The sequence below is a fragment of the Hemitrygon akajei genome, chromosome 30 (genome assembly GCF_048418815.1).
Source record: "Hemitrygon akajei chromosome 30, sHemAka1.3, whole genome shotgun sequence".
Lineage (NCBI taxonomy): Eukaryota > Metazoa > Chordata > Chondrichthyes > Myliobatiformes > Dasyatidae > Hemitrygon > Hemitrygon akajei.
Window position 1 is genome coordinate 43,147,223 of NC_133153.1, and position 26,977 is coordinate 43,174,199.

The 26,977-nt window shown below is 45.8% G+C and overlaps 2 protein-coding genes across 3 annotated transcripts in view; both read right to left on the minus strand.

Annotated features, from left to right (window-relative positions):
• The window catches only part of mtfmt (mitochondrial methionyl-tRNA formyltransferase), a 35,022-nt gene extending 17,435 nt beyond the window's left edge, over nt 1–17,587 (minus strand). The window contains exons 1-8 of the mRNA XM_073032752.1: nt 17,363–17,587; nt 16,684–16,899; nt 13,398–13,520; nt 8,470–8,572; nt 4,848–4,923; nt 4,209–4,300; nt 2,944–3,025; nt 1,715–1,791 (exon numbers count right to left, since the gene is read on the minus strand). Of these exons, the coding sequence (XP_072888853.1) occupies nt 1,715–1,791; nt 2,944–3,025; nt 4,209–4,300; nt 4,848–4,923; nt 8,470–8,572; nt 13,398–13,520; nt 16,684–16,899; nt 17,363–17,553 (960 nt within the window). The 5' untranslated portion in view covers nt 17,554–17,587. The remainder of the gene's footprint in view (nt 1–1,714; nt 1,792–2,943; nt 3,026–4,208; nt 4,301–4,847; nt 4,924–8,469; nt 8,573–13,397; nt 13,521–16,683; nt 16,900–17,362) is intronic.
• Nucleotides 17,588–24,335: 6,748 nt separating this feature from the next.
• LOC140718698 (aminopeptidase Ey-like) overlaps nt 24,336–26,977 on the minus strand; it is a 60,448-nt gene continuing 57,806 nt past the window's right edge. For both annotated transcript variants that reach the window (XM_073032753.1, XM_073032754.1), the window contains exon 20: nt 24,336–25,359. In XM_073032753.1, coding sequence (XP_072888854.1) covers nt 25,201–25,359 — 159 coding nt within the window. In that variant the 3' untranslated portion in view covers nt 24,336–25,200. The remainder of the gene's footprint in view (nt 25,360–26,977) is intronic.

Here is a 26,977-nt window from a genome sequence, read left to right on the forward strand (position 1 = left end):
CAAATAACACCCGGGGAAGTGAGTCCAGTCCGAGATGACTGGCTGTCATTGTTTTGAGAGATAGTATCTCAGGCCTCCCACCAAACGGAACCTCATATCCTGGGAAGCATGCATCCTGGCCATACCTGCGGGTGCCCAGCAGCGGAGTAGTAAATTCCACCTGTTACTGTTCACTTCCAGAGAAGTGAAAATGCAGTCTTTCTGGGAAATAGCAACTGTACCACCTACACCACTGCAGACCATCCCCGAGCAGTAAATGGCACCCACTAGGTGTGTGGAAATCGGGCCTATATATGACTACCAAGGGAAACTGCCAGCAGATGGGACCCACAAAGTCCCAGCAAAGGGTGAACCGGCTGTTGTTTACTGAGCTTATTTACTACCCCATCTGAGAGTCATGGCCCAGATGCAGGATCACCCCCACTGGAACAGGCAGCGGAGAGGAAAAACTGAAACTGAGCGATTCTAGATGATTGCTTTTCTCTCCTATGGAGTAGCCAGGAATTCACGAGAGATAATCAATATGGCTGCAGCACTTCAGGAGCTGGCCAACAATACTGCAGGGGCCCTGACAGAAACACAGCCCAAAGTAACAGAAATATCCAGTGAAATGATTGCAATCCAACAAACAGTCCTACAGAACCGGATGGCCCTTAATTCTGTTCTGGCAGGAAAAGGAAGAACATGCACCATTATAGGGAAAGAATGCTGTACATACACACCCGATGAATCTAGTGACATATCGTCCCTTTCTGAGCCTATAACCCAGGAAATACAAAAGATTCATAACTTAGGATGGAGGTTGCTTGGGTTTGGGAGCAGGACAGGATGGTGGTCGTTTGGGAGCTCCTTCGGGAATATCGGTGGTATGCTATTGCATTATGGAAGTATTGTAATTACTGTCATTGTATTGCGATGCTTCCGGCCACTGGTGGCCAGATGCTTCAGCCGTGGGATCCGATTGTAACCCTTGGATCCTGAGAGTTATCATGAAATGATAAAAAGGAGGGAAAGAGGAATTAGGGATACAAAAATTATTCTGAGCCTATGTAACCTCTGGCTAAAAGAATAATTGGGACTGGATAGGAATTTTTGAACTGAAGTAAACTCTGCCTTCAGCAGTCCGCTAAAACAGGCTCATACCAGTTCTCTCCAGCTTACAGAGAGACACTGAGAGTTTGATAACATTGTACATTGTACCCTCGTTTGAGTAGGGACAGGAGGACTCACCAATAAGGACAGGAAGGGACATCCATCTGGAATTAAGCCTTGATCTAGCAGACTCTCTTATCTGTAACTAAGTTTTGCACAAACAGACTTGGTGGGCATACCAGTTCAAATACATCTAGCAACGGTAATGTATGGGCTTACTATGTATAAATATACGGCTGTAACCTGAGGGGGAAGGTCCACTTGTCGGACGGTGACAGTACTTACGTGCCTTCCCTTTGACAACTAGGTCTCAAACTCCTGCAGAAGGGTGCGCAATAAACTGTGGTAACTATAAGAAGCTGGTCTCCTGCGTTTTACTCAGATTCAACTTTAACAGGCAACTCACTCCGGACTGTAAGAACTGTACACAGAACCACCTACAGAATGGAACTAGACAGGGGAGAGGGAAGGGAGACTCACTCTGGAGCATGAGAACTGTAAAACAAACATGGAAGAAATTTCCGAACCCTTCAGACACACTGAAACATAAGCAGAATGTTACCTTGCAGCGTACGAGGAGCACATTTAATTCTTTGTGGAAGTGAGCTGTCCCAGGGATTAACTGATCCTGTGTGGCATCTATAGAAATAGGGATTAAAAACTCAAGAAATGCAAACTGGGAAAGATTTTCTAGGGGAAAGTTGTTTACATATTCAGAGTTCACAAATAAGTTGCAGTTATTTCACAAAAAGTTCATCCAAATAAAGAAAACTGGTTAAAAAAAGTAAGAAACTAGTGAATACAAATATAAGGGCCATGCACACTGCCAGCTCAGAGGGCTGACTGGTTACTCACTCAGCGTTCAGCAGCCTGTAGTAACCAAGGCAACACATGGCCCTGTTCCTCACTGCAGGTGTAGGGCTACATCTCCAGAAATGGGGAGGAAACAGGAGAATGGGGATGAGAGGGAAAACAGATCAGCTGTGGTGGAATGGTGGAGCAGACTTGATGGGCTGAATGGCCTCATTCTGCTCCTGCCCTGTGGTCTAACTGTTCCCTCACTTTCCCTCCCCACTAATGATCGCCAGCAGTTTTGTTTCAAAGTCAGCAACAATGCTTCTGAGTTTGATTCAGGAGCTGGACCTCTTTTTAAAAAAAACACGGTTGACAAGCGTGTTGTCAGCTTGTTAAGTGCTTTCAGCTGATTTTATTTAAACTAGATCATAAACCATTTACAAATAAGCATTTGTTCACACTGACAAACATTTAATAGGCTTTTCCTCGCATGGATTTTTTCCTGCTGGTGCTGGAGCTCAGATCTTTTCACAGTGAGACAGATGAACATGTTTGGATCATGCTCGCCCATGTCCGGGTAAATGCGGGTGGACGGGCCTGTCTGGCTCATGTCTGCCCGTGGACTGGGAAGGAAGGGGGGAAAGAGCCAGAATAAGATAGTTGGGGGGGTAGAGGGAGGAGGAGTACAAGCTGGCAGGCGGTGGGGAAGGGGTAATGAAGAAGCCGGGAGGAGGTAGGTTGAAAAGATAAAGGACTGAAAGAAGGAAGGAACCTGAACGGAGAAAGGAAGGAGGAAGGGAACCAAAGGGTGGTGACCAGCAGGTGAGGGGAAGGGCTGAGAAGGTAAGCAGAATAGGGAATGGAAATAGATAGAAGTGTGGGGAGAGAAATGAACGCAAGTTCGAAGTTCACGCTGTCAGGTCTATACCCAGACAAAATATGAGGTGCTGTTCCTCTAACCCGACGGCAGCTAACAGGAGATCTGAAACAACCTACCTGGCAGGTGTGGGATTTCTTCTACATCCACCAGGTCCATCAGCTTTACGGTCCTGCCCATCCACAGTGTGCGCAGTGGCAGCTGCAACGATGATCAGAAGTAACGCATTTACTGCTGTCCACACGTTCACTCACCAGCACTCCCACTTCTCGCCCCAATCCCCTTCCCTCACGCACTCTGGGACACAGAGACGGCAGTGAGTGGGCTCTCTATGTCTGCCGATCCTCTCTGGCACAGCAGTTAACACATTGCTTCACAACAGCAGCTGTAAGAGCACGGATCGATTCCCGCGGCTGTCTCTAACGAGGTTGTATGTTTTCCCTGGTTCCCTCCCACGTTCCAAAGTCATACGGGTTAGGGTTAGTAAGTTGTGGGCATGTTACATTGGGTCATCCCCAAAAAATCTTCGGGCTGTGTTGGTTGTTGGTGCAAACAACACATTTCAATGAACAGTATGTTTCCATAAGACACAAGCCATAGGAGCAGTCAGGCCACTCGGCCCATCAAGTCTGTTGCTATGTGCATGTGCTTACTAAATAAATCTAAATAGGTTCTGGGTTCTTAAATGGGGATCTTGTCTTTAAATAAAGAGAATAATCACAGATTTAGATTTAGAGACACAGATAAATCATGAGGGGTATAGATCATTTAAGAGTTTTTTCTACTGAGGTTGGGTGACACCATCACTAGAGATCATGGGTTAAGGGGGAAAGGTTGGAATGTTTAAGGGGAACACAAGGGTGAACGACTTCAGTCAGAGGGTGGTGTGAGTGAGGAACAGGCTGCCAGCAGAAGTAGTGGATCTGGCTTCGATTACAGCATTAAAGAGAAAGTTGGATAGATACATGATGGTAGAGATATGGTCGTAGTGCAGGTCAAAGGGATGATGCAGATTAACAGTTTGACAGGGATTTGACAGGCTGAAGGACCTGTTTCTGTGCTGTAGCGTAGAGGGAAATGGATCAGCCATGATGAAATGGCAGAGCAGACTTGCTGGGCCAAATGACCAAATTCTGTTTCTTTACCTTACGGACTCTTTTGGCACAGGGAAATGAAGAAGTGAAATACACGTTTCCTCTTCCCAACCTGTAGCTGCTCGGAACCACTCCATCTTGGAATGGTCTCTGCAAGGACACCGAGTGCCTTACCCGCCATGTCTGCTGCTGCTCACACCTTCGCCTTGAGGGTAGGGAATAAATCCTCACCTTCTTGTCAAGACCACACCCAATGAATAAATCAAGGCGCACGTCTGGTTAGTACTCACCCTGGACCCGACTGCCCGGTTTAACCGATCAATTTCTTCCACCGTTTGTTCCTCCCAATTCACCCAGCTGTCGGCCACAGTGATTTTAGGAGCTGAAAATCCAAGCATTGCAGACTTTGTTAATTAAAGACTTTCGTACAGACAACACACACAAAATGCTGGAGGAACTCTGTGGTCAGGCAGCAACTATAGAGGGGGAAAAACAGTCGAGACCCTTCTTCAGGGTGGCAGGTAGGGGGGAGAAGGCAGAATAAGAAAGTGGGGGAAGAAAGGCACACATGCTGGTGAGACCACGTGAGGGGGAAGGGAGAATGAAAGAGACAGCTGGGGGTGATAGGTGGAAGAGGTAAAGGGCTGAAGGAGGAATTCAGGTAGGAGAGGAGGGTGGATCATTGAATAAAGGAAAAGAAGAGGAACACCAGAGTTGTGGTATAAAAACACCCACCTCTTCACCCAAGACTGCTGACACTCCATCTACAAATACCTGAAATGATTTATTTGAGAATGTCAACTCTAGCACAATCAAACTATTGGAGACAAAATCCTTTGGATGTGTCAGTCAGCAAATGAACAAAATAGATGTAACATCTGAAGGTGCAGATCGGTCTGTGTCGATGCTGAGAGATCCCTGGAACTCACCAAATGTGACGCCCTCCTTGCTCTGCTCCCGTTTATTCTCAACGTATTGTGGCAGACTCCTCAACACAGACAGCAGCTGAAACCCAGACAGAGGACATTTAGAGATGGACGCAGACTGATTCAGAATCAGAACCAGGTTTAATATCACTGACATCTGTCATGACATTTATTGTTTTGTGGCAGCAGTACTTTGCAATACATAACAATAAAAACTATATATTACAATAAAAAATATATTAAAAATTAAAATTTAAAAAGTAGTGTAAAAAGAAAGCAAAAATAGAGAGCGTACATGGAGACATGGGCCATTCAGAAATCTGATGGCAGAGGGGAAGAAGCTGTTCCTAAAACATTGAGTTTGTGTCTCCAGGCTCCTGTACATCCTCCCTGATGGTAGTATGAGAAGAGGGCATGTCCTGGGTGGTGAAGGTTTTTCATGATGAATACTGTCTTTTTGAGGCATGGCCTTTTGAAGATGTCCTGGATGCTGGGGAGGCTAGTGCCCATCATGGAGCTGGCTTAAATTACAATCCACTGCACCTTTTTCCGATCCTGTGCAGTGGCCCCTCCATACCAGTAAAGCAACCAGTTAGAATCAGTCTGGCTTTAAATCAGAGGAAACAGCAACAGACCATTCAGCCTCTCCTGCCCATTCTGTCATTCAATAGAATAACCAATCCAACATTCCTTGTCCTCCCTCCTGCCTGTTCCCCACTAACCACATTCCTTCACTGATTAGAAACCCACCTTCTCAAGTTTAAGTATACCCAAAGATCACAGTTCTCTGTGGCAGGGAAAAGACCATAAGACCTAGGAGCAGAATGAGGCCATTTGGCCCATTGTGTCTGCTCTGCCATTCCATCATGGCTGATTTATCATCCCTCTCAACCCCATTCTCCTGCCTTCTCTCTGTAACCACTGACACCCTGACTAACCAAGAACCTATCAAGCTCCACTTTAACTACACCCAATGACTTGGCCTCCACAGCCGTCTGTGGCAATGAATTCCACAGATTCACTAACCTCTGGCTAAAGAAATTCCTCATCTCAGTCTTAAATGGTTGTCGCTTCATTCAGAGATGACGTTCTATTTCTGGACAGTCCCCTCAAGACCCCCTAGACCTCCTGTAGATTTCAATAATATCACCTTTCATCTTTTTAAGATCCCGTGGGTAGAGGTGCCTATCTGATTAACCTTCCCTCATAGAATGACCCCTCCCACATTGACAACTGCTCAAATAGACCTTCCACAAGATCACAGGACATAGGAGCAGATTTAGGCCATTCAGCCCATCGAATCTGCTCCACCGTTCCATCATGGCTGATTGGGAATTCTATTTTATTAACTTATTTATGGTAATATTTAGGTTTATATGCGAATTGTATGGGACCACCATGGTACAGAGAAACTTTGTTTTATTTGCTTGTAATATGCACAGTCAAATAACAATAAACTTTAGCCTGATTTATTTTCCCTCTCAACCCCATTCTCCTGCCTTCACATGTAACCTTTGACCCCCTTTCCAATCAAGAACCTATCAACCCCTGCTTTAAATATACCCAATGACCTGGCTCCACAGTCGTCTGTGACAATGAATTCCGCAGATTCACCACCATCTAGCTAAAGAAATTCCTCATCTCTTTTCTAAATAAACGTCCTTGTACTCTGAGACTGCTCCCTCTGGTCCTAGACTCCCCCACTATAGGAAACATTCTCTCCACATCCACTATCTAGGCCTCTCAACATTCAATCGGTTTCTAAACTCTAATGAGCACAGGCCCAGAGCCATCAAATATTCCTCAAATGTAAAGACTTTCATTCCCAGAACCACTCTGGTGAACCTCCTCTGGACCCTCTTCAATGCCAGCACATCCTCTTCGATATGGAGTCCAAAATGGTTCACAGTCTTCCAATGCCTTATAAAACTTCAGTATTACATCATTGCCTTTACATTCCAGTCCCCTGAAATGATTGCTAACATTGCATTTGCCTCCCTTACTACCACATCATCTTGCAAACTAACCTTTAGGGAATACTTCACAAGAACTCTCAAATCCCCTAGCACCTTTGATTTCAGAATTTGTTCTCCTTTCAGAAAGTAATCCTTCTTCCAAAGTACATGACCATACACTTCCTTAAACAATACTCCCAGAGCCGCCTCCAATAAAACTCCCTTCCTTACACAAAGAGACCATAACCATCCCCAGTGCTCGCAGTCCAGTCTCACTGGCGCTCTTTGCAGTTGCAGTGGGACGTCCTCACTCTGAGCTCCTTGAACTGAGGCCCAACATTCCTTTGGCCTTCCCCATTTGTATTTCCGAGCTGCAGCTTTCTCTCCTTGCCAATCCACCAGCATTCTGGCAAACTGAGTCACAAGGCTTTCAGATGGTACTTTTCGCTGAACACAGGGGAGATGAGGATGGAAGAGTTGGGTTTAGGTGAAGGAAAATTTAGGAAGAGGTCAGAGTGGTGGTGTTATGTACATTTGGAGCAAGAACTATATTGGAGCAGTATGATTAAACGTTTTTAATGAGTAATGTTAGGAGTGGTACACACTGGGCAATTTACAGTGTGGGAGTGAGGAACCAGGTCCACCGACATGACAAGACACATGCACTCTAAAGAGCGAGCCTACCAAATGTTGGAGGCCTAAACAGTTCCCTCCACAATTGATCAGCCGCACGCGCTCTTGACACATTCTGGCCTTCGATCTGACACGGTACAGCTAGCACGTGGCAGCTCTTCCCCAATGGACATCACAATAGTGGGTTGATCCAAGTGAACCCGCTTCATGATCCACACCATGAGCATGAGCACAACCACACCTTCCTCCCTACCCTCTCTCACTCTGCCTCTTGGTTGCCTGCTGTAGCTAGTGATACAGCTCCTCTTGCATCTTAACTCCAACCCCAAACAGTTTTGAGCTAAAGGACATCCTCTCTCTTTGGTGCTCTCTTCACTAAATGACAGCAAAACTGCTCTTTGCCCCAATTTAAATAACACACACAAAATGCTGGAGGAACTTAACAGGTCAGGCAGCATCCATGGAGAGGAATTAACAGACAGGACTGGAAAGAACAAGGGCAGAAGCTCTTCTTCAGCTCTTTACCTCTCAAACTATCCCCTTCCAGCTTCTTATTTCATCCAACCACCCATCTTCCCCCTCACCTGGTCTCACCTGCCAATTTGTACTCCTTTCGCTCCCCCACCACTTATTCTGGTTTCTGCCCCCCTTCCTTTCCAGTCCCGATGAAGGGTCTCAGCCCAAAATATCAACTGTTTATTCCCCTCCATGGATGCACTGCCTGACCTGCTGAGTTCCTCCAACAATTTATAAGTGTTGCTCTGGATTTTCAGCATCTGCAGAGCCTCTTGTGTTTATGAACATTGTGAATCGCTGCTTTCACGCAGACACTTTTCAGAATCTGGGTGTTCTGACCCAGCACTGCTGTTGGAATACCTTCAGCTTCCTCCTTCCTATCTGCTCAAAGACACTGCGGACAGTAAGTCCCCACACACAGTACGTTTTAATAAAATAAAAATCAAAGTGAGTGTATGTATAAACACCAGAGATTCTGCAGATGCTGGAAACTTGTACCAGTGCGAGTACGAAGAGTTTACCATTTCAGCACCTTTTTCTGCCAGTATCACTCCCAGTTCGTCAGCCGTACATCTCGGAGGAACAGGAGTCTTCTGCTGTGTCAGAATAGGGCCGACGTCAAACCTACAATTGACAAACATCCAACAGTTACCCGTGTGCTCGATTCACAATGGCTCTCACTCAATCAGCGACCATTTGGATCTCAGCCCAGAAAAGTGTGAAGGGAACGGTTGAACAAGTTAGGTCTTTATTCTTTGGAGCGTAGAAGGTTGAGGGGGGATTTGATAGAGGTATTTTGAATTATGAGGGGGATAGATACAGTTGATGTGGATAGGCTTTTTCCATTGAGAGTAGGGGAGATTCAAACAAGAGGACATGAGTGGAGAGTTAGGGGCCAAAAGTTTAAGTGTAACACGAGGGGGAATTTCTTTACTCAGAGAGTGGTAGCTGTGTGGAATGAGCTTCCAGTAGAAGTGGTAGAGGCAGGTTCGGTATTGTCATTTAAAGCAAAATTGGATAGGTATATGGACAGGAAAGGAATGGAGGGTTATGGGCTGAGTGCGGGTCAGTGGGACTAGGTGAGAGTAAGCGTTCGGCACAGACTAGAAGGGCCGAGATGGCCTGTTTCCGTGCTGTAATTGTTATATGGTTATATGATTAACTTTGGGCAGACAAACTTAAACCAGAGTACAGGATTAACGGCAGAATTCTTAACAGTGTGGCACAAAGGAGAGATCGTGGGGATCACATCCATAGATCCCTCAAAGTTGCTGTCCAAGTCAATAGGATGGTTAAGAGGCGATGGTGTGCTGGCCTTCAATAGTCAGGGAATTGTGTTCAAGAGCCGCGAGGTGATGTTGCAGCTCTGTAAAATCCTGGTTAGACCACACTCAGAGTATTGTGTTCAGTTTTGGTCATTTCATTACAGGAAAGATGTGGAAGCTTTAGAGAGGAGATTTACCAGGATCCTGCCTGGATTAGAGAACATGTCTTCTGAGGACAGATTGAACAAGCTATGGTTGTTCTGTTTGCAGTGATTCACAGTAATTTTCTGTTAAATGCAAGAACATGATCAAATTCAGGAAACTATTCACTTCTGGGAATATAAGTCATCATTGTCTGGTAGGGAGGTGAAGGCTCCATTGCACAGGGTCATAGACTCAGCCCGCTCCATCACAGACACAACCCTCACCACTGCTGAAGACATCTTCAAGAAGGCAGCATCCATCATTAAGGACCCTCACCATGTGGGACATACCCTCTTTCATACCCCTGTTCCTCCAAGAGGTACAAGATCTACTTAATGATGAGATAGCACGAGAGAGGGTGCAGAGGAGATTCATCAGGGTGTTAGGTGGGATACACAAGGAGAGATTGTAGAGGCTGGCTCTGTTCTCCCTGGAATGGAGAAACATAGAAACATAGAAAATAGGTGCAGGAGTAGGCCATTTGGCCCTTCGAGCCTGCACCGCCATTCAGTATGATCATGGCTGATCATCCAACTCAGAACCCTGTACCTGCTTTCTCTCCATACCCCCGATCCCTTTAGCCACAAGGGACATATCTAACTTCCTCTTAAATATAGCCAATGAACCGGCCTCAACTGTTTCCTGTGGCAGAGAATTCCACAGATTCACCACTCTCTGTGTGAAGAAGTTTTTCCTCATCTCAGTCCTAAAAGGCTTCCCCTTTATCCTTAAACTGTGACCCCTCGTTCTGGACTTCCCCAACATCGGAAACAATCTTCCTGCATCTAGCCTGTCCAATCCCTTTAGAATTTTATACGTTTCAATAAGATCCCCCCTCAATCTTCTAAATTCCAGTGAGTATAAGCCTAGTCGATCCAGTCTTTCTTCACATAAAAGTCCTGCCATCCCAGGAATCAATCTGGTGAACAAGTGACATGATTACAAAGCAGCAAATCAATAGAAAGATGTGATATAGGATTGGAAGATGTTGTATCCTTGTGGGTTGAATTAAGAAACTGCAGTGTAAAGGACCCTGATGGCAGTTATATACAGGCCTCCCAACAGTAGCTGTGACTAAAACTGGAAATTGAAAAGGAGTGTCAAAAGGACAACATTACGACAGTCTTGAGAGATTTCAACATGCAGGTTGATTGGGAAAATCAGGATGGTAATGGATCTCAAGAGAGTAAGTTTGTTGAATGCCTAACAGATAGCTTTTTAAAACTGTTTGTCCTTAAGCCTACTAGGGTATCAGCTATACTGGATTGGGTGTTATGTAATGAACTGGTGGTGATTAGGGAGCTTAGGGTAAAAGAATCCTTAGGAACCAGTGATCAGAATATGATTGAGTTCAACTTGAAATATGATAGGGAGAAAGTAAAGTCTCTTGTAGCAGTATTTCAGTGGAGTAAAGGAAATTACAGTGGTATGAGAGAGGAGTTGGCCAAAGTAAATTGGAAGGAGCTGCTGACAGGGATGTCAGCAGAGCAGCAATGGCGTGAGTTTCCGGGAAAAATGAGGAAGGTGCAGGATAGATGTATTCCCAAAGCAAAGAAATACTGAAATTGCAATATGTACAACCATGGTTGACAAGGGAAGTCAAAGTTTTTGTAAAAGCAAGAGAGAGGGCATACAAACAACAAAGCAAAAATTAGTAGGAAGACAGGATTGGGAAGATTTTAAAAAACCTACAGAGAGCAACGAAAAGCATCATTAGAAGGGAAAAGATTAAATAAGAAAGCAAGCTAGTAAACATGATCAAAAATGGATAGTAAAAGCTTTTTCAAGTATGTAAAAAAATAAAAGAGAGTTGGGAGTGGATATAGATCAGCTAGAAAATGAGGCCAGAGAAATAATAACGGGGGCCAAGGAGATGGCAGATGAACTAAACAGGTATTTTGTCAGTCTTCACTATGGAAGACACTAGCAGTGTGCTAGGTGTTGAACGGTGTGAGGGAAGAGAAGTGAGTGCAGTTACTATTACAAGGGAGAAGGTACTCAAAAAGCTGAAAGAGCTAAGGGTACGTAAGTCACCCGGGCCAGAACTGCACCCTAGGATACTGAAGGAGGTAGCGTTAGAAATTGTGGAGGCATTAATAATGATCTTTCAAAATTCATTGGACTCTGGCATGGTTCTGGAAGACTGGAAAATTACAAATGTCACCCCACTCTTAAAGAAAGGAAATTATAGACCAGTTAGCCTGGCCTCAGTGGTTGGGAAGATGTTGAAGTCAATTATTAAGGATGAGGTTATGGAATACTTGGTGACACAGGACAAGATAGGACAAAGTCAGCATAGTTTCCTTAAGCGAAATCTTGCCTGATGAACCTGTTGGAATTCTTTGAGGAGATCACAAGTAGGATAGATAAAGGGGATGCAGGGGATGTTGTATATTTGGATTTTCAGAAGGCCTCTGACAAGGTGCCACACATGAGGCTGCTTACCAAGTTAAGAGCCCATTGTATTACAGGAAAGTTACTAACACAGTTAGAGCATTGGCTGATTGGTAGGAGGCAGCAAGTGGGAATAAAAGGATCCTTTTCTGGTTGGTAGCCAGTGACTAGTGATGTTCCACAAGGCTTGGCATTGGGACCGCTTCTTTTTATGCTGTATATCAATGATTTAGATGATGGAATAGATGGCTTTGTTGCCAAGTTTGCAGATGATATGAAGATTGGTGGAGGGGCAGGTCGTGCTGAGGAAACAGATAGGCTGCAGAAGGACTTAGACAGATTAGGAGAATGGGCAAGAAAGTGGCAAATGAAATACAATGTTGGAAAATGCATGGTCATGCACTTTGGTAGAAGGAAAGAAATGTGCAAACTATTTTCAAAATAGAGAGAAAATCCAAAAATCTGATATGTAAAGAGTCTAGGGAAGCCTTGTGCAAAACACTCTAAAGGTTAACTTGCAGGTAGACTTGGTGATGAGGAAGGTGAACAGTTCTGGACTCCTTATCTATGTGAAGTGCTGGCATTGGAGAGGGTTCAGAAGGATAATTCCAGGAATGAAAGGGCTATCATACTAGGAACATTTGAAAGCTCTAGGCCTGTACTCGCTGGAATTTAGAAGTATGGAGGGGTGGATCTCATTGAAAACTTCCGAATGTTGAAAGACCTGAATAGAGTGGAAGTGGAGAGGATGTTTCCTATAGTGCAAGAGTCTAAAACCAGAGGAGACAGCTTCAGAATGCAAAAACATTCCTTTAGAATGGTGATGAGATAGAATTTCTTTAGCCAGAGGGCGGTGAATCTGTGGAATTCATTGCCATGGATAGCTGTGGAGGCCAAATCATTGAATTATTTAAAACAGAGATTGATTAGGAATGTTGTCAAAGGTAACAGGGAGAAGGCAGGAGAACAGGGTTGAGTGGGATAATAAATCAGCCATGATGGAATGGTGGAGAAGACTCAATGGGCCAAATGGCCTAATTCTGCTCCTGTGTCTTGTGGCAGAAATGGGTAACTGATGGCCAGCATGTGCATAGTGGGCTGAAGGGCCAGTTTCTGAGCTGTTTGACTCTCTGTGATTCTATGGAAGCTTCGTGCAGTTCCAGGCGACAGTCGGTCGTGATGAACATCTCAAACACACGTGGTACAGGTTACGTATTTATTCAGAGATACATTGCAGAACAGGCCTTCCCACCCCAGTGAGCTGCACTGCCCAGCAAGCTGCCTATTTAACCTTAGCCTAGTCACAGGACAAGTTCCAATGTCAAATTAACCCACTAACCAGTACGTCTTTGGACTGCAGCAGGAAATCAGAGAACCTGGAGGAAACCCATGCAATCACAAGAAGGACGTACAAACTCCTTACAGATGGCACTAGAACTGAACACCGACTCCAAACCCCCCCACTCCCCACCGCCCCTCAGCTACCATGGTAACTGTTCATCTAGAAACACAAAACAGAAACTGCTCAGTCGTTGCCAGCGTCAGTTTTCACCCTGTTCCTCCAGTCTCTGCACGAGCCAACGTACCTCTTGGGTCGAATCTGCATGATGGTTACGCCAGTCACCTGGTCACCATGGATCAGGGTGTGGAAAATCGGAGCAGGACCTCTCCACCGCGGAAGGAGACTTGGATGAAGATTCAGTATCCCACTAGGGGCAAGACAGAGATAGCAAAGTTAACCGATGGTGGAGTTAGCAGCTGATCAGGCTACAGCATCAGCAACACAGAGATTTCCAGCATCTGGGGATTTTCCCTTGTTTGTGATTAAGCTACAAGGCCACGAAATGAGGAGTGTTTATTTCCTATAAAACCACAAGACACAGAGTAGAATTAGGCCATTTGGCCCATTGAGTCTTCTCCTGCATTCCATCATGGCTGATTTATCATCCCACTCAACCCCATTCTCCTGACTTCTCCCTGTAACCTTTGACATTCCGCTTTAAATATACCCAAAGACTTGGCCTCCACAGCCATCTACGGCAATGAATCACAGATTCACCACCCTCTGGCTAAAGAAATTCCTCCTGATCTCTGTCCTGACGGAAAGTCCCTCCTTACAGACAGTGGCAGGAATTGAACTTTGTTGCTGATGCTGTAGAAGTGTTTTTTATTAGTTATTTTTTTAAAGTGATTATATTAATTTTGTGTGACTACGTTTACTAGGATGACAAGGTGGAGGTACATCTCTACCAAAGGAGGTGTAAGGTGCTCCTTCCCTCCGCTAGCCTGCAGGTCACTCCTCTTGGACAAGGTGCTTACCTCCTCCCCCCACCCCCACCTCAGATCAGGGCCACATGAAGCCATGGGAGCAGCTGGTGTATCTCACAACTCCTGGTTATGCGACCACTGACGCCAGGCAGACCATCTCTGATGAGTATTGATAATGGCTGGGGTCACCCATCTTGTAAAGACTCGGCCCAGAAGGAGACAATGGTAACCACTTCTGTAGAAACATTTGCCAAGAACAGTCATGATCATGGAGACCATGATCACCCATGTCATACAACATGGCACATAATGATGATGTCATACAACACTGCACATAATGATGATGAGGATGTATGCTTACTGCTATCTTAAATGTGCTACATGTACACTCAGACCAGGGAAATGGCCAAGGACATGCAAGATGGAAAATGTGAAGTCAAACACTTTGCAGAAGAAATTTTACAGTGGACTAGTCGGCCCTCCTTATCCGCGAGGGATTGGTTCTGGAACCCCTCACGGATACCAAAAAAACGCGGATGCTCAAGTCCCTTATTCAACCTGTCTCAATGCAGTGGATCTTAGGACCCAGCGGAACCCCAGACCTTACTTAACCTGTGTGTGGTGGACATTAGGACCCGGCGGCGGCGCTCTGCTCTGAATCCGCAGTGTTTCTGTTCACGAAAATAATCATGATCACAATTGAAAATAAAGTAGAAATAATAAAGTGATCAGAAAAAGGTGAAATGCCATTGGTCATTGTAAAAGCGTTAGGCTACGTCAGTAAATGATCGGAACAATTTTAAAGGATAAAGTGAGAAAGGCCCTGCCCCGATGTGAGTGCACTCGATAGTGGTCTGTCACTGGATCGAACTCAGGAACTTCCCGAGCCCGGCGCTGAAACATACGTTCTTAAGTATTTTATATGCATAGTAAAGTAAAATATATACTATATACTAAGACAAACATTTGACTAACTGATGCTAAATAATACCGGATGTACCTGTTCCGACTTACTTAGTAAGAGAACTTCTGATTTCTTTCGATCCCGATCCACGATAACCCACACACATCCTCCCGTATACTTTAAGTAATCTCTAGATTACTTATAATACCTAATACAATGTAAATACTATGTAAAATAGTTGTTATACTGCATTGTTTAGGGAATAATGACAAGAAAAAAAAGTCTGTACACGCTCAAATAACAATTGCTAGAAGAGCACTTCCAGGTTTTCTCGATTCGCGCTTGGCTGAATTCGCGGATGCGGAACTCGCGGATAAGGAGGGCCGACTGTACTTATAAATGATGAAAGGTTAAAAGAGGGAAGTAGGAGTCAGTCGATGGATCACATTGTTAATGCAGCAAACAATTGGGAAGGAAAATGCTGTGTATATTGTTGTTGCAGGGGTGATCTGAGTAACGATGCTGAAAGGAACAACTCGGGCTCCCGGCATGGTGCACTGTGCAGGGGCTGGTTCTTCCTACCCCAAAATGGGCAGGCCTGCAGTAAGGGAAATGCATCCATCACGGATTTGTCCTGTGAGAGGAGGTTATAGCAGACTGGGTCCACACTCTCTTCAGTTTAGAAGAGTAACATGTGATTTTGTTGAAACATACAATGTTCTTACAAGGCTTAACAGAAAATATAACATATGTTGTAGTGCCACGAAACAAAGATAATCAAAATTCCAACTGGTTCTAGTCACCTAATTACAAGAAGGATGTTAAGACTTCAGAGAGGGTGCAGAAGAGATTTACCAGCATGCTGCCTGGACTAGAGGGCATGGGCTATAACGAGAGGTCGGACAAACAAGGGCTGCTTTCGCTGGCAAGATGGCGGCTGAGGGGAGATGTGATAGAGGTTTATAAGATTATGAGTAGCATTGATAGAGTAGACAGACAGTATCTTTTTCCCAGGGTTGAAATATCCAATACAAAAGGGCATGCATTAAAAGGTGAGAGGGGGTAATTTCAAAAGAAGTGTGAGGGGCAGGTTGTTTTGTTTTAAACACAGAGTGTTGGAATGCACTACCTGGAGTCGTGGTAGAGGCAGATACATTAGGAATTTTTAAGAGACATTTAGATCGGCACATGAATATGAGGAAAGTGGAAGGACGTGAACATTGTGAAGGCAGAAGAGATTAGTTTAGTTGGCCATTTGATTACTAATTTAATTGGTTCGGTACAACATTGTGGGTCAAATGACCTGATCTTGTGCTGTACTGTTCTATGTTGAAAAAGGATGGAGATGAGAAGAAATTTCTTCACTGGGGGTAGTGAGGGTTTGGAATTTGGGCTGCTAAGGCTCAGTTGCTGAACATCTTCAGGACAAGGATCAATAAATTACTGGGCATTTAGGGAATAAAGAAATAAGGGGTTTGTGCTGTAAAGTGATGGTAAACAATTAGCCGCCATCTTACTGAGTGGTACAGTAGGTGTGAATGTTCTCCTGTTCTAATAGATAGCAAGAGGTCTGCAACGACTGCAATGTCGGACAGGACAGAGGAGCAGGAGCTCCATTCTGCCCCCCTCACACTGTCTCACTGCAGCCACACAGAGAAGTCCATTTGTCAGGATGTGTGAAGGAAGAGGGCATTACTCACTAGGGGAACTGCTCTATAAGAGCGTCACGAAGCAGCACTCCGAACGAAACGACAATTCCAACATCAAAGCGATGGCACTCCGTGAGGCACGGCCAATCGTGAAGCGTTATTTCATTAAGCCTGGCGTATCTTCGCACAGGCAGCTCGCCATATTTAGTGTCCCGCAAAGTAACCACTTCCAGCCGTTCTATCAGCAGATTCCCATCACGCAAGGAGCTGGAGGGAAGAGAAAAGTCTATGTCATTACTGTAGAAAGCAGCGATGGCAGAGGTGAGGAGAAGCCTAGCTGAGCAACAGTTTTACCTCGGGGTGACCCGAGGAACAGAGGGGTGATCATCCTCACCAGACCGCAACTCCAGTTTGGTGGACAAGTGGGGTGAAAGAAGAGGAGTGAATTGACAGAGGATGGGGGTTTGGGGAAGAGAGTGAGGATTGGGAGAGGGGGAAGGTGCAGAACCTGAACTTTCTCCTCCCCAAACAGGATGACCCCATTTCCCCAAAAGGTTGCAGGCTGACATGACCCCTCCCTGACCCAAAGGTGGGGTCACAGGTCACGGAGGGTCATCTGCTCCGATTTGACCCCTATAACCCTCATCACCTCCCGGACTTGGAGCTCTCCAGCTATTGAACCACCGACCCCGGACCCTATTAACCTCCACCCAGCCTTTTACCCCGGTACCTGCGCCTGTGCACTTCCTGTAGGGTCCGTTGCGCAAACGCGTCGGTTCCGAAGAAGAGAATTCTCCAGGGCGGCGCGACCCGGACCCGCCGGCCGTCGTCCCCGCTGACCCAACGCCTGGCCTTCGATGCGAAGCGAGGAAGGGCCGAAGCTGCGGCCCAGGCCCGGCCAGACCTCCGGAGCGCCGCCATTAGCGTGCCAGCTTCCGGTCCGGCACATTTCGTCCCCGGCCCGCGTGGAGAAAGGTTCCGCCGGGCAGGTCGGAGAGCGGCTCTGGGGTCCGGTCCGCCACCCCCCAAGGAAGATTAGCTCCGGGGTGAAGTTTAGAAGACGCCGGTGGGTGATGTGACTGGGTTGGGGGTAGTGGACGAAGAGCGGGGATTCATGGCGAAGAGGGCGAGTTTCCAGCTGTTGAAGGGTCTCAGCCGGAAATGTCGGCATTCTGTGTCCCTCTGTAGGTGCTGATATTGAGAAATACACCTGACATAATCACTATATATACCTGAAATATAATCACACTGTACTAGCTATTTACTATACTATGTAATCACTCCTATGTACTGAATATTACTATGTATTATTTTACTATGTATTATTTTACTAGATACCTTGTATTCTCTTAGCTACATACTATGGCAGTTAAAGAACATCTGTTTATCCTTAGCAGCACTAATTAGCTGAAATGTACCCCATATATTATACGATAGAATGGCTTATGAAGAGATAACGGTGGCAGACAGAATGGTATGAACAGGAACTGTAATGTGAGGGAGGTTAAGGGAGGCTGACTGAGAAACAACCGTGGCCAGGAATGAGGTCCAAGATGTGAACTGGAAAGAAATACTAGTGGCGCACCGAGAGCTAGGCAAGAGCGTTTGATTAGTTAATGAATAGATGATATGCAATTAAAAATTGATTGGGTACGCTGATAAAACCGAAAATGTAACTGAGATAAGAAATTACTATAAAGAATGCTGTACACCGGAGCTCGGTGGGCTTTCGGTGACAAGTTCATTGATTGCCTCAGCCTTTGTTTGCAAATAAAGGTTTAAACTTCTCGAGGAATGGTCTGCGTCTCCTGGTCATTTCAAGTAACCACGACACTGCCTGACCTGTTGAGATTTCTCAATGGTCCGTGAACCCACGAACACCATCTCTTGATTACTTATTTATGCTGTAAGTTTTAAGAACTTTTATGTTGACCCGTTCAGCCTCCATCAAGAGAAAACAACCCAAGTTTGTCCAAGCTCCAAACCAGCAGCACCCTAGTAAAACTCTTAAAACCTCCGCCTCTCTCCTGTAATGCAGTGACCAGGACTGAATGTGAAACACCACATGTAGCCTAACTAGAGTTTTATAAAAGTAACATAACTCTTGAACCCAAAGCATCAAATGGTGAAGGCACGCGGCTGGGCTGGGATGTTGGACTGGCAGACCAGAGAAGATGAATTCCCCAGGGTCAGCTCATTATCAGTGAGTACTGGGGATGGAGTTCTGTGTCAGGCCAGAACCCTCTGTCTTCTATGACACAATTTGAAATCTAAACAAACAAATTATTGTAGATCCCATGCATCTCAATCTTCTGGCTGAGCCTCCCGTGGGGTCCTTGTCAAATAAGACCGTAAAATATAGGAGCAGAATTAGGCCATTTGGCCCATCGAGTCTTCCCTGCCATTTCATCATGGCTGATCCATTTTCCCTCTCAGCCCCAATCTCTTGCCTTCTCCCTAAATCCATTCATGTCTATCAACCTCTGCCTTAAATATACCCAGTAATTTGGCCTCCATAGCTGTCTGTTGCAACAAATTCCACAGATTTTCCATGCTCTGGCGAAAGAATTTCTTTCTCATCTCCGTTCTAAATAACTCCTGATGAAGGGTTTTGGCCCGAAACATCGTCACTACCTCCTCCCATAGATGCTGTCTGGCCTGCTGAGTTCTGCCAGCATTTTGTGTTTTTACTCAGCTTTACATCCTTGCTTTTATATTCTAGTCCTCTCAAAATGAATGCTAACATTGCATTTGCCTTCCTCACTGACTCAACCTGCAAATTAACCTTGAGAGAATCCTGCACGAGGAGCCCCAAGTCCCTTTAACACCTCAGGTTTTTGAATTTTCTCACCATTTAGAAAATAGTCTACCCTTTCATTTCTTCTACCAAGGTGCATGACCATATGTTTCCCGACACTGTATTCCATCTGACAGTTATTTTCTGTCCAAGTCCTTCTGTAACCTCTCTACTTCCCCAAAACTACCTGCCCCATACCTATCTTCATATCGCCTGCAAACTCGACAACAAAGCCATCTATTCCATCATACAAAACATTGACATATAACTTAAAATGAATTGGTCCCAAAGCAGACACCCGTGCAACACCACTAATCACGGGCAGCCAGTCAGAAAAGGCACCCTTTATTTCCACTCTTTGCCTCCTACCTATTGGCCACGGCTTTATCCATGCTAGTATCTTTCCTGTAATACCATGAGCCCGTAGCTTGTTAAGCAGCGTCATGTGTGACACCTTGTCAAAGGCCTTGTGAAAATCCAAGTACACAACATCAACTGATGATGCTCCTTTGTCTATCTTGTTTGTTACTTCTTCAAAGAATACCATCAGATTTGTCAGACAAGATCCTTCCTTGCGGAAACCATGCTGAATTCAGCCTATTTTATCATGTTCCTCCAAGTACCCTAAGATTTCATCCTTAATAATTGACTCCAGCATCTTCCCAACCACAGAAACAGACTACCTGGCCAATAATTTCCTTTCTTCTGCCTCAATCCCTTCTTGAAGAGTGGAGTGACATTTGCAATTTTTCAGTCCTCCAGAACCATTCCAGAATCTCATGATTCTTGAAAGATCATTATTAATGCCTCCACGATGTCTTCAGCCTCTTCTTTCAGAACCCTGAGGTGTCCAGGTGACGGATCTTCCTTTAGACCTTTCAGTTTCCCAAGAACCTTCTCTCTGGTAATGGTAATTTCACACAGTTCATGACCCCTGACACCTGGAACTTCCACCATCCTGCTAGTGTCTATCACAGTGAAGACTAATGCAAAATACTTATTCAGTTCATCTGCCATTTCATTGTCTCTCATCACTACCTTTCCAGCATCATTTTCCAGTGGTCTGATATTTACCTCACCTCTTTTTTACATTATGTATCTGAAGAAACTTGAGGTTTCCTTTTTAATGCTATTGGCTAGCTTACCTTAGTATTCCATCTGTTCCTTCTTTATGATTTCTTTAGTTGCCCTCTGTTGTTTCTAAAAGCTTCCCAGTCTTCTAACTTCCCACTAATTTTTGCTCTATTATATGCCCTCTCTTAACTTCTATCTTGGCTTTGACTTCTCTTGTCAGCCATGGTTGTGTCACCCTGCCATTAGAATACTTCTTTGAGATGTATCTTTCCTGTGCCTTCTGAATTGCTCCCAGAAACTCCAGCTACCGCTACCCTGTCATTATCCCTGCTTGGTGTTCCCTTCCAATCAATTTTGGTCAGCTCCTCTCTCATGCCTTTTGTAATTCCCTTTACTCCACTATAACACTGATACATCTGACTTTAGCTTCTCCTCAAATTTCGGGGTGAATTCGATCATATTATGATCATTGGTCCCCAAGGGTTCCTTTACCTTAAGCTCTCTAATCAATTCCAGTTCATTACACAAAACCCAGTCTAGAGTAGCTGATCCCCTTGTGGGCTCAACCATGAGATGCTCTAAAAAGTCATCACAGGCACTCTAGAAATTTCCCCTCTGGAATCCAGCACCAACCTGATTTTCCCAATCTACTTGCATAGTGAAATCCCCCATAACGATTGTAACATTGCCCTTTTGACATGCATTTTCTATCTCCCATTGTAATTTGTGAACCACATCTTTGCTACTGTTTGGATGTCTGTGTATAACTCCCATCTGACAGTTTTTACCTTTGTAGTTTCATGGCTCAGCCCATGATTCTACACCTTCCGATCTGATGTCACCTCTTTCTAATGATTCGATTTAATTTTTTCAACCAACACAGCCACCCACCCCCTCCGCCTGCCTGTCCTCTCAATACAATATGCATCCTTGGACGTTAAGCTCCCATCTATAATCTTCTTTCAGGCACAGCTCAGTGTTGCCCACGCCATACATGCCAATCTGTAACTATGCTGTAGGTTCGTCTACCTTATTGCATATGCAGCTCACATTCAAGTACAACACCTTCGGTCCTGTATTCATCATCCTTTTTGATTTTGTCCCCCTTTTACATTGCAACTCATCCCGTTGACTACAGTTTTATCTGATCATCAGACTGTCCTTGCTAGGGGTCTCACTACATACTATCTCTGTTTGTAAACCAACTACCCCATCCTCAGTACAGTCATCCTGGTTCCCATCCCCCTACTAAGTTAGTTTAAGCCCCTCCCTGACAGCTCTAGAGGATCAGCTCGTGAGGATATTGGATCCCCTTGTGCTCAAAACCTGTCCCTTTTGTACAGATCAAACATTCCCCAGAAGGGATCCCAATGATCCTTAAATCTGAACCTCTGCCCCCTGCATCAGTTCCTCAGCCACGTATTCACCTGCCAAATCATCCTATTCTTACCCTCACTGGCGCATGGCATGGGCCACAATCCACAGGTACTACCCAGGTGTCCTGTTTCTACCTAGCTCCCTAGAATCTCTCTTCAGGACCTCCTCACCTTGTCTACCTATGTCATTGGTGCCAACATGTACTAAGACTTCCGGCTGCTCACCCTCCACCTTTGGAATGCTGTGGACCTGATCCAAGGCATCCCTGACCCTGGCACCCGGGATGCAACAAATCATCTCTATCACATCCACAGAATCTAGTCTCTATTTGTCTGACTATGAGTGTCCTATCACCAGTGCAGTTCATGTAAACAACATCCCAGCTCTACCTTCATCACTTCCTTGAAAGTGATCAAGTTTGTAAGACACGGCTCAATTGCTCATAAATCCTATCCCTAACAATCATCTCCAATGGCTTCCCTGCCACTGATCTGAGACACAACTGCTCATAGTTTCCAGGATCAGCTACTCACCAGTCCTCTAGGACCTTGCCTGTGGCTTGAGAAGATATGAAGATATTTGTTAAGAGCACAGCAATCTGAGCTCTTGGCTCTCATTAACCTGGGCTATATCCCATCAAACCCAGTGGATTTATTCACCTTAATGCTCTTTGAGAGACCTGACGCCACCTCCTTTAGCTCAAACAATCCTAGCATATTAAAGCTAAACTCCCTATTCTCCAAATCCTTCTCCTTGGTAAGTACCATAGCAAAGTAATTCTCTCCTTCCAAGTACATGTTCCCATCTTACCCTTGAACAGTCCTACCCTCTCCCTGGTTATCCTCTTGTCTTGATGTATGTAAAGAATGTCTTGGGATTCTGTTGAAACTACAGATTTTTCATGTCCCTTCCTGGCACTCCTAATTCCCTTTTGGGCTCCTTTTCAGCTTCTTGTAATCCTCAAGGGCTGTGTTTAATTTTAGTTTCCTAAGCCAGTTGCAGGCTCTTACTCCCCACTCAAGCAGTGAAGAAGACCGAAGTGGTAAGTGCATCTGCACTGTTGCCATGCCGACAACTCGGGAGCTACGGACCCACAGCTTCCCCAGCTCCCCGGTTGTATCTGACAGCAAACAAGAGATGTGACTGAGTCCCTCTGAAAAAACGTCTCGAGAAAACTTCTCTAAATAAAAGTAGAAAATATCAGAAATACTCGTCTGGTCGGGCAGTGGAGAATTAACATGTCACTTGAATTAACTTTCATCAGCGATGGAAGGGGTGAAGGGAAGATCAAGGGGGACATTTGTGCTGAGATGGAAAGAAGTGAAAAGAGGAGAATGTGTCTGGGGAAGGTGCAAGTGGGAGGGAGGGAAGAGTGAAACAGGAGCTGGGTGGCTGAGAGTGGGAGGGAGGGAAGAGTGAAACAGGAGCTGTGTGGCTGAGAGTGGGAGGGAGGGAAGAGTGAAACAGGAGCTGTGTGGCTGAGAGTGGGAGGGAGGGAAGGGGGAGTCTGAAACAGGAGCTGTGTGGCTGAGAGTGGGAGGGAGGGAGGGAAGAGTGAAACAGGAGCTGTGTGGCTGAGAGTGGGAGGGAGGGAGGGAAGAGTGAAACAGGAGCTGTGTGGCTGAGAGTGGGAGGGAGGGAAGGGGGAGTCTGAAACAGGAGCTGTGTGGCTGAGAGTGGGAGGGAGGGAGGGAAGAGTGAAACAGGAGCTGTGTGGCTGAGAGTGGGAGGGAGGGAGGGAAGAGTGAAACAGGAGCTGTGTGGCTGAGAGTGGGAGGGAGGGAAGGGGGAGTCTGAAACAGGAGCTGTGTGGCTGAGAGTGGGAGGGAGGGAAGGGGGAGTCTGAAACAGGAGCTGTGTGGCTGAGAGTGGGAGGGAGGGAGGGAAGAGTGAAACAGGAGCTGTGTGGCTGAGAGTGGGAGGGAGGGAAGGGGGAGTCTGAAACAGGAGCTGTGTGGCTGAGAGTGGGAGGGAGGGAGGGAAGAGTGAAACAGGAGCTGTGTGGCTGAGAGTGGGAGGGAGGGAAGGGGGAGTCTGAAACAGGAGCTGTGTGGCTGAGAGTGGGAGGGAGGGAGGGAAGAGTGAAACAGGAGCTGTGTGGCTGAGAGTGGGAGGGAGGGAAGGGGGAGTCTGAAACAGGAGCTGTGTGGCTGAGAGTGGGAGGGAGGGAGGGAAGAGTGAAACAGGAGCTGTGTGGCTGAGAGTGGGAGGGAGGGAAGGGGGAGTCTGAAACAGGAGCTGTGTGGCTGAGAGTGGGAGGGAGGGAAGGGGGAGTCTGAAACAGGAGCTGTGTGGCTGAGAGTGGGAGGGAGGGAAGGGGGAGTCTGAAACAGGAGCTGTGTGTCCCAAAGTAGCTGACAGAATTAAGGGAGGTGTGGAGATTTACACTGACAATTGGGCCAAGTTGCTTTCACCAGGCAGTGGGAATAAATAACATTCACAAAACCATGTATAGTGATTTTGAATAGCAGATTTTTATTGAGAAAAGGTACAACAAAGAGGTGACATTGCTGCAGACGGAAGTTCTGTTCTTTGTGTGAGGTTTCCACAGCTGCTCCGTGTTGCTGCAGAGATCTGCAATGGCTTCGTTTCCTCTCCGAGTGCCCGTCCTGTTGGACACACCCACAGGCTGGTACTGAGAGTGTTACTGTTCCATCAGACAGTCACACGGAGAACATCGAACCTTATGTTGCAGATTTTCGGGAATGACTGACCCGAATGTTTCCTGAGTACGCTCCTTGGGAAGATGTATTTTCACACTGTGCTGTGGTGGATACCACAGGAGACTAGATTATTTCACAGTCAAGAGGCTCTGCACCATTTTCCCCACAGAATACTCCTGCTAACAGGAATTACCTGAGGTCTTCTCTCATTCATTAATCATGTGGTATTAATTGAGTAAACAATTTAACTTATTCAGAAACTATATAGAAATATTACTGAAAGCACAGTCTTTGCACCTCCCTGAAGATAATACAACATGTGACAAATGGAATCAAGCTCAACACAGGGACATAAAAATAATCATTTGCAGTAATCATTAAGGCATAGTTGGTTCACCAAGAATTAATTCCAAAAGGCTGCATTAACCAAAGTCTTGGCACTGTTATTTAAGTGATATGTCAAATCCCTTCAATGGTTGATCTGGTTTGAGTTCACTATTTCGTGCATCATCACCCAAACACATCTCGAAATTACCCAACACCTGAGTTTCCTGTCATTTTAAATGCAGAACATCCTCCTCTGCAGAGCAGATCTGGTGAACTTTCTGATGCTGGTCAACTTCAGCTCCAGACACCAAAGAGATTTTCTATTTACATTTACCGATGGATTAAGGCGCTGAAAAACCACTGACTGACAGAATCCTTGTTTGCTTTCACCCACTCGATGTTGGCCTTTGTCTTCTCCAGAGCTTGCTCAATGGCACGCGTTCCAGAACCAAATCCGATGTGCTCATTATCCTTCTTGAACTGTTCAAGCTGTGAAGAAAACCAACAATGTTCATTCCTGATACCAACAGCCTCAGCAACGCGCACAAAATGCTGGAGGAACTCAGCAGGTCAGGCAGCATCTATGGAAAAAAATCATCAGTCAACATTTCGAGCCAAAACCCTTCTTTGGGGCTGGAAAGCAAGCGGGAAAACGCCAGAATAAAAAAGGTGGGGGAGGGGAAGGAGGATAGCTAGAGGGTGATAGGTGAAGCCAGGTAGGTGGGAAAGATAAAGGGCTGGAGAAGAAAGAATCTGGTAGGAGAAGCCTCACTTCCCTGAGGAAAGCTTCATTTCCATTAATCTCCAGCAGTGATAGAAGATTCCGGAGTCAGAGGAGTAGTCATGAGATTCTGTGGATGTGATGGAGACATCCTGATGGTATGTGGCCAGGGTCAGCAATGCCTCAAATCAGTGTCAGCAAGTGTATGGTCATGCACTTTGGTAGAAGAAAGACCAGCATTGACTATTTAGTAAACGGGAGAAAATTCTAAAATCTGAGGTGCAAGGGGAATGGGGAGTCCTCATGCAGGATTCCGTAAAGGTTAAAACTATGGTACAGGAACGGGAGGATATCTCCTCTCACTGAGAGGTGTCTGGTACAGGAACACGAGGATATCTCCTCTCACTGAGAGGTGTCTGGTACAGGAACACGAGGATATCTCCTCTCACTGAGAGGGATCTGGTACAGGAACACGAGGATATCTCCTCTCACTGAGAGGGGTCTGTTACAGGAACATGAGGATATCTCCCCTCACTGAGAGAGGTCTGTTACAGGAATGGGAGGATATCTCCTCTTACTGAGAGAGATCTGGTATAGGAATGGGAGGATATCTCCTCTCACTGAGAGGGGTCTGTTACAGGAACATGAGGATATCTCCTCTCACTGAGAGGGATCTGGTACAGGAACACGAGGATATCTCCTCTCACTGAGAGGGGTATGTTACAGGAACACGAGGATATCTCCTCTCACTGAGAGGTGTCCAGTACAGGATTGGGAGGATATCTCCTCTCACTGAGAGGGGTCTGGTACAGGAACACGAGGATATCTCATCTCACTGAGAGGGGTCTGTTACAGGAACACGAGGATATCTCCTCTCACTGAGAGGGGTCTGTTACAGGAACACGAGGATATCTCCCCTCACTGAGAGAGGTCTGTTACAGGAACGGGAGGATATCTCCTCTCACTGAGAGAGGTCGGTACAGGAACACGAGGATATCTCCTCTCACTGAGAGGGGTCTGTTACAGGAACACGAGGATATCTCCTCTCACTGAGAGGGGTCTGTTACAGGAACGGGAGGATATCTCCTCTCACTGAGAGGGGTCTGTTACAGGAACACGAGGATATCTCCTCTCACTGAGAGGGGTCTGTTACAGGAACGGGAGGATATCTCCTCTCACTGAGAGGGGTCTGTTACAGGAACACGAGGATATCTCCTCTCACTGAGAGGGGTCTATTACAGGAACTGGAGGATATCTCCTCTCACTGAGAGAGGTCGGTACAGGAACACGAGGATATCTCCTCTCACTGAGAGGGGTCTGTTACAGGAACTGGAGGATATCTCCTCTCACTGAGAGAGGTCGGTACAGGAACACGAGGATATCTCC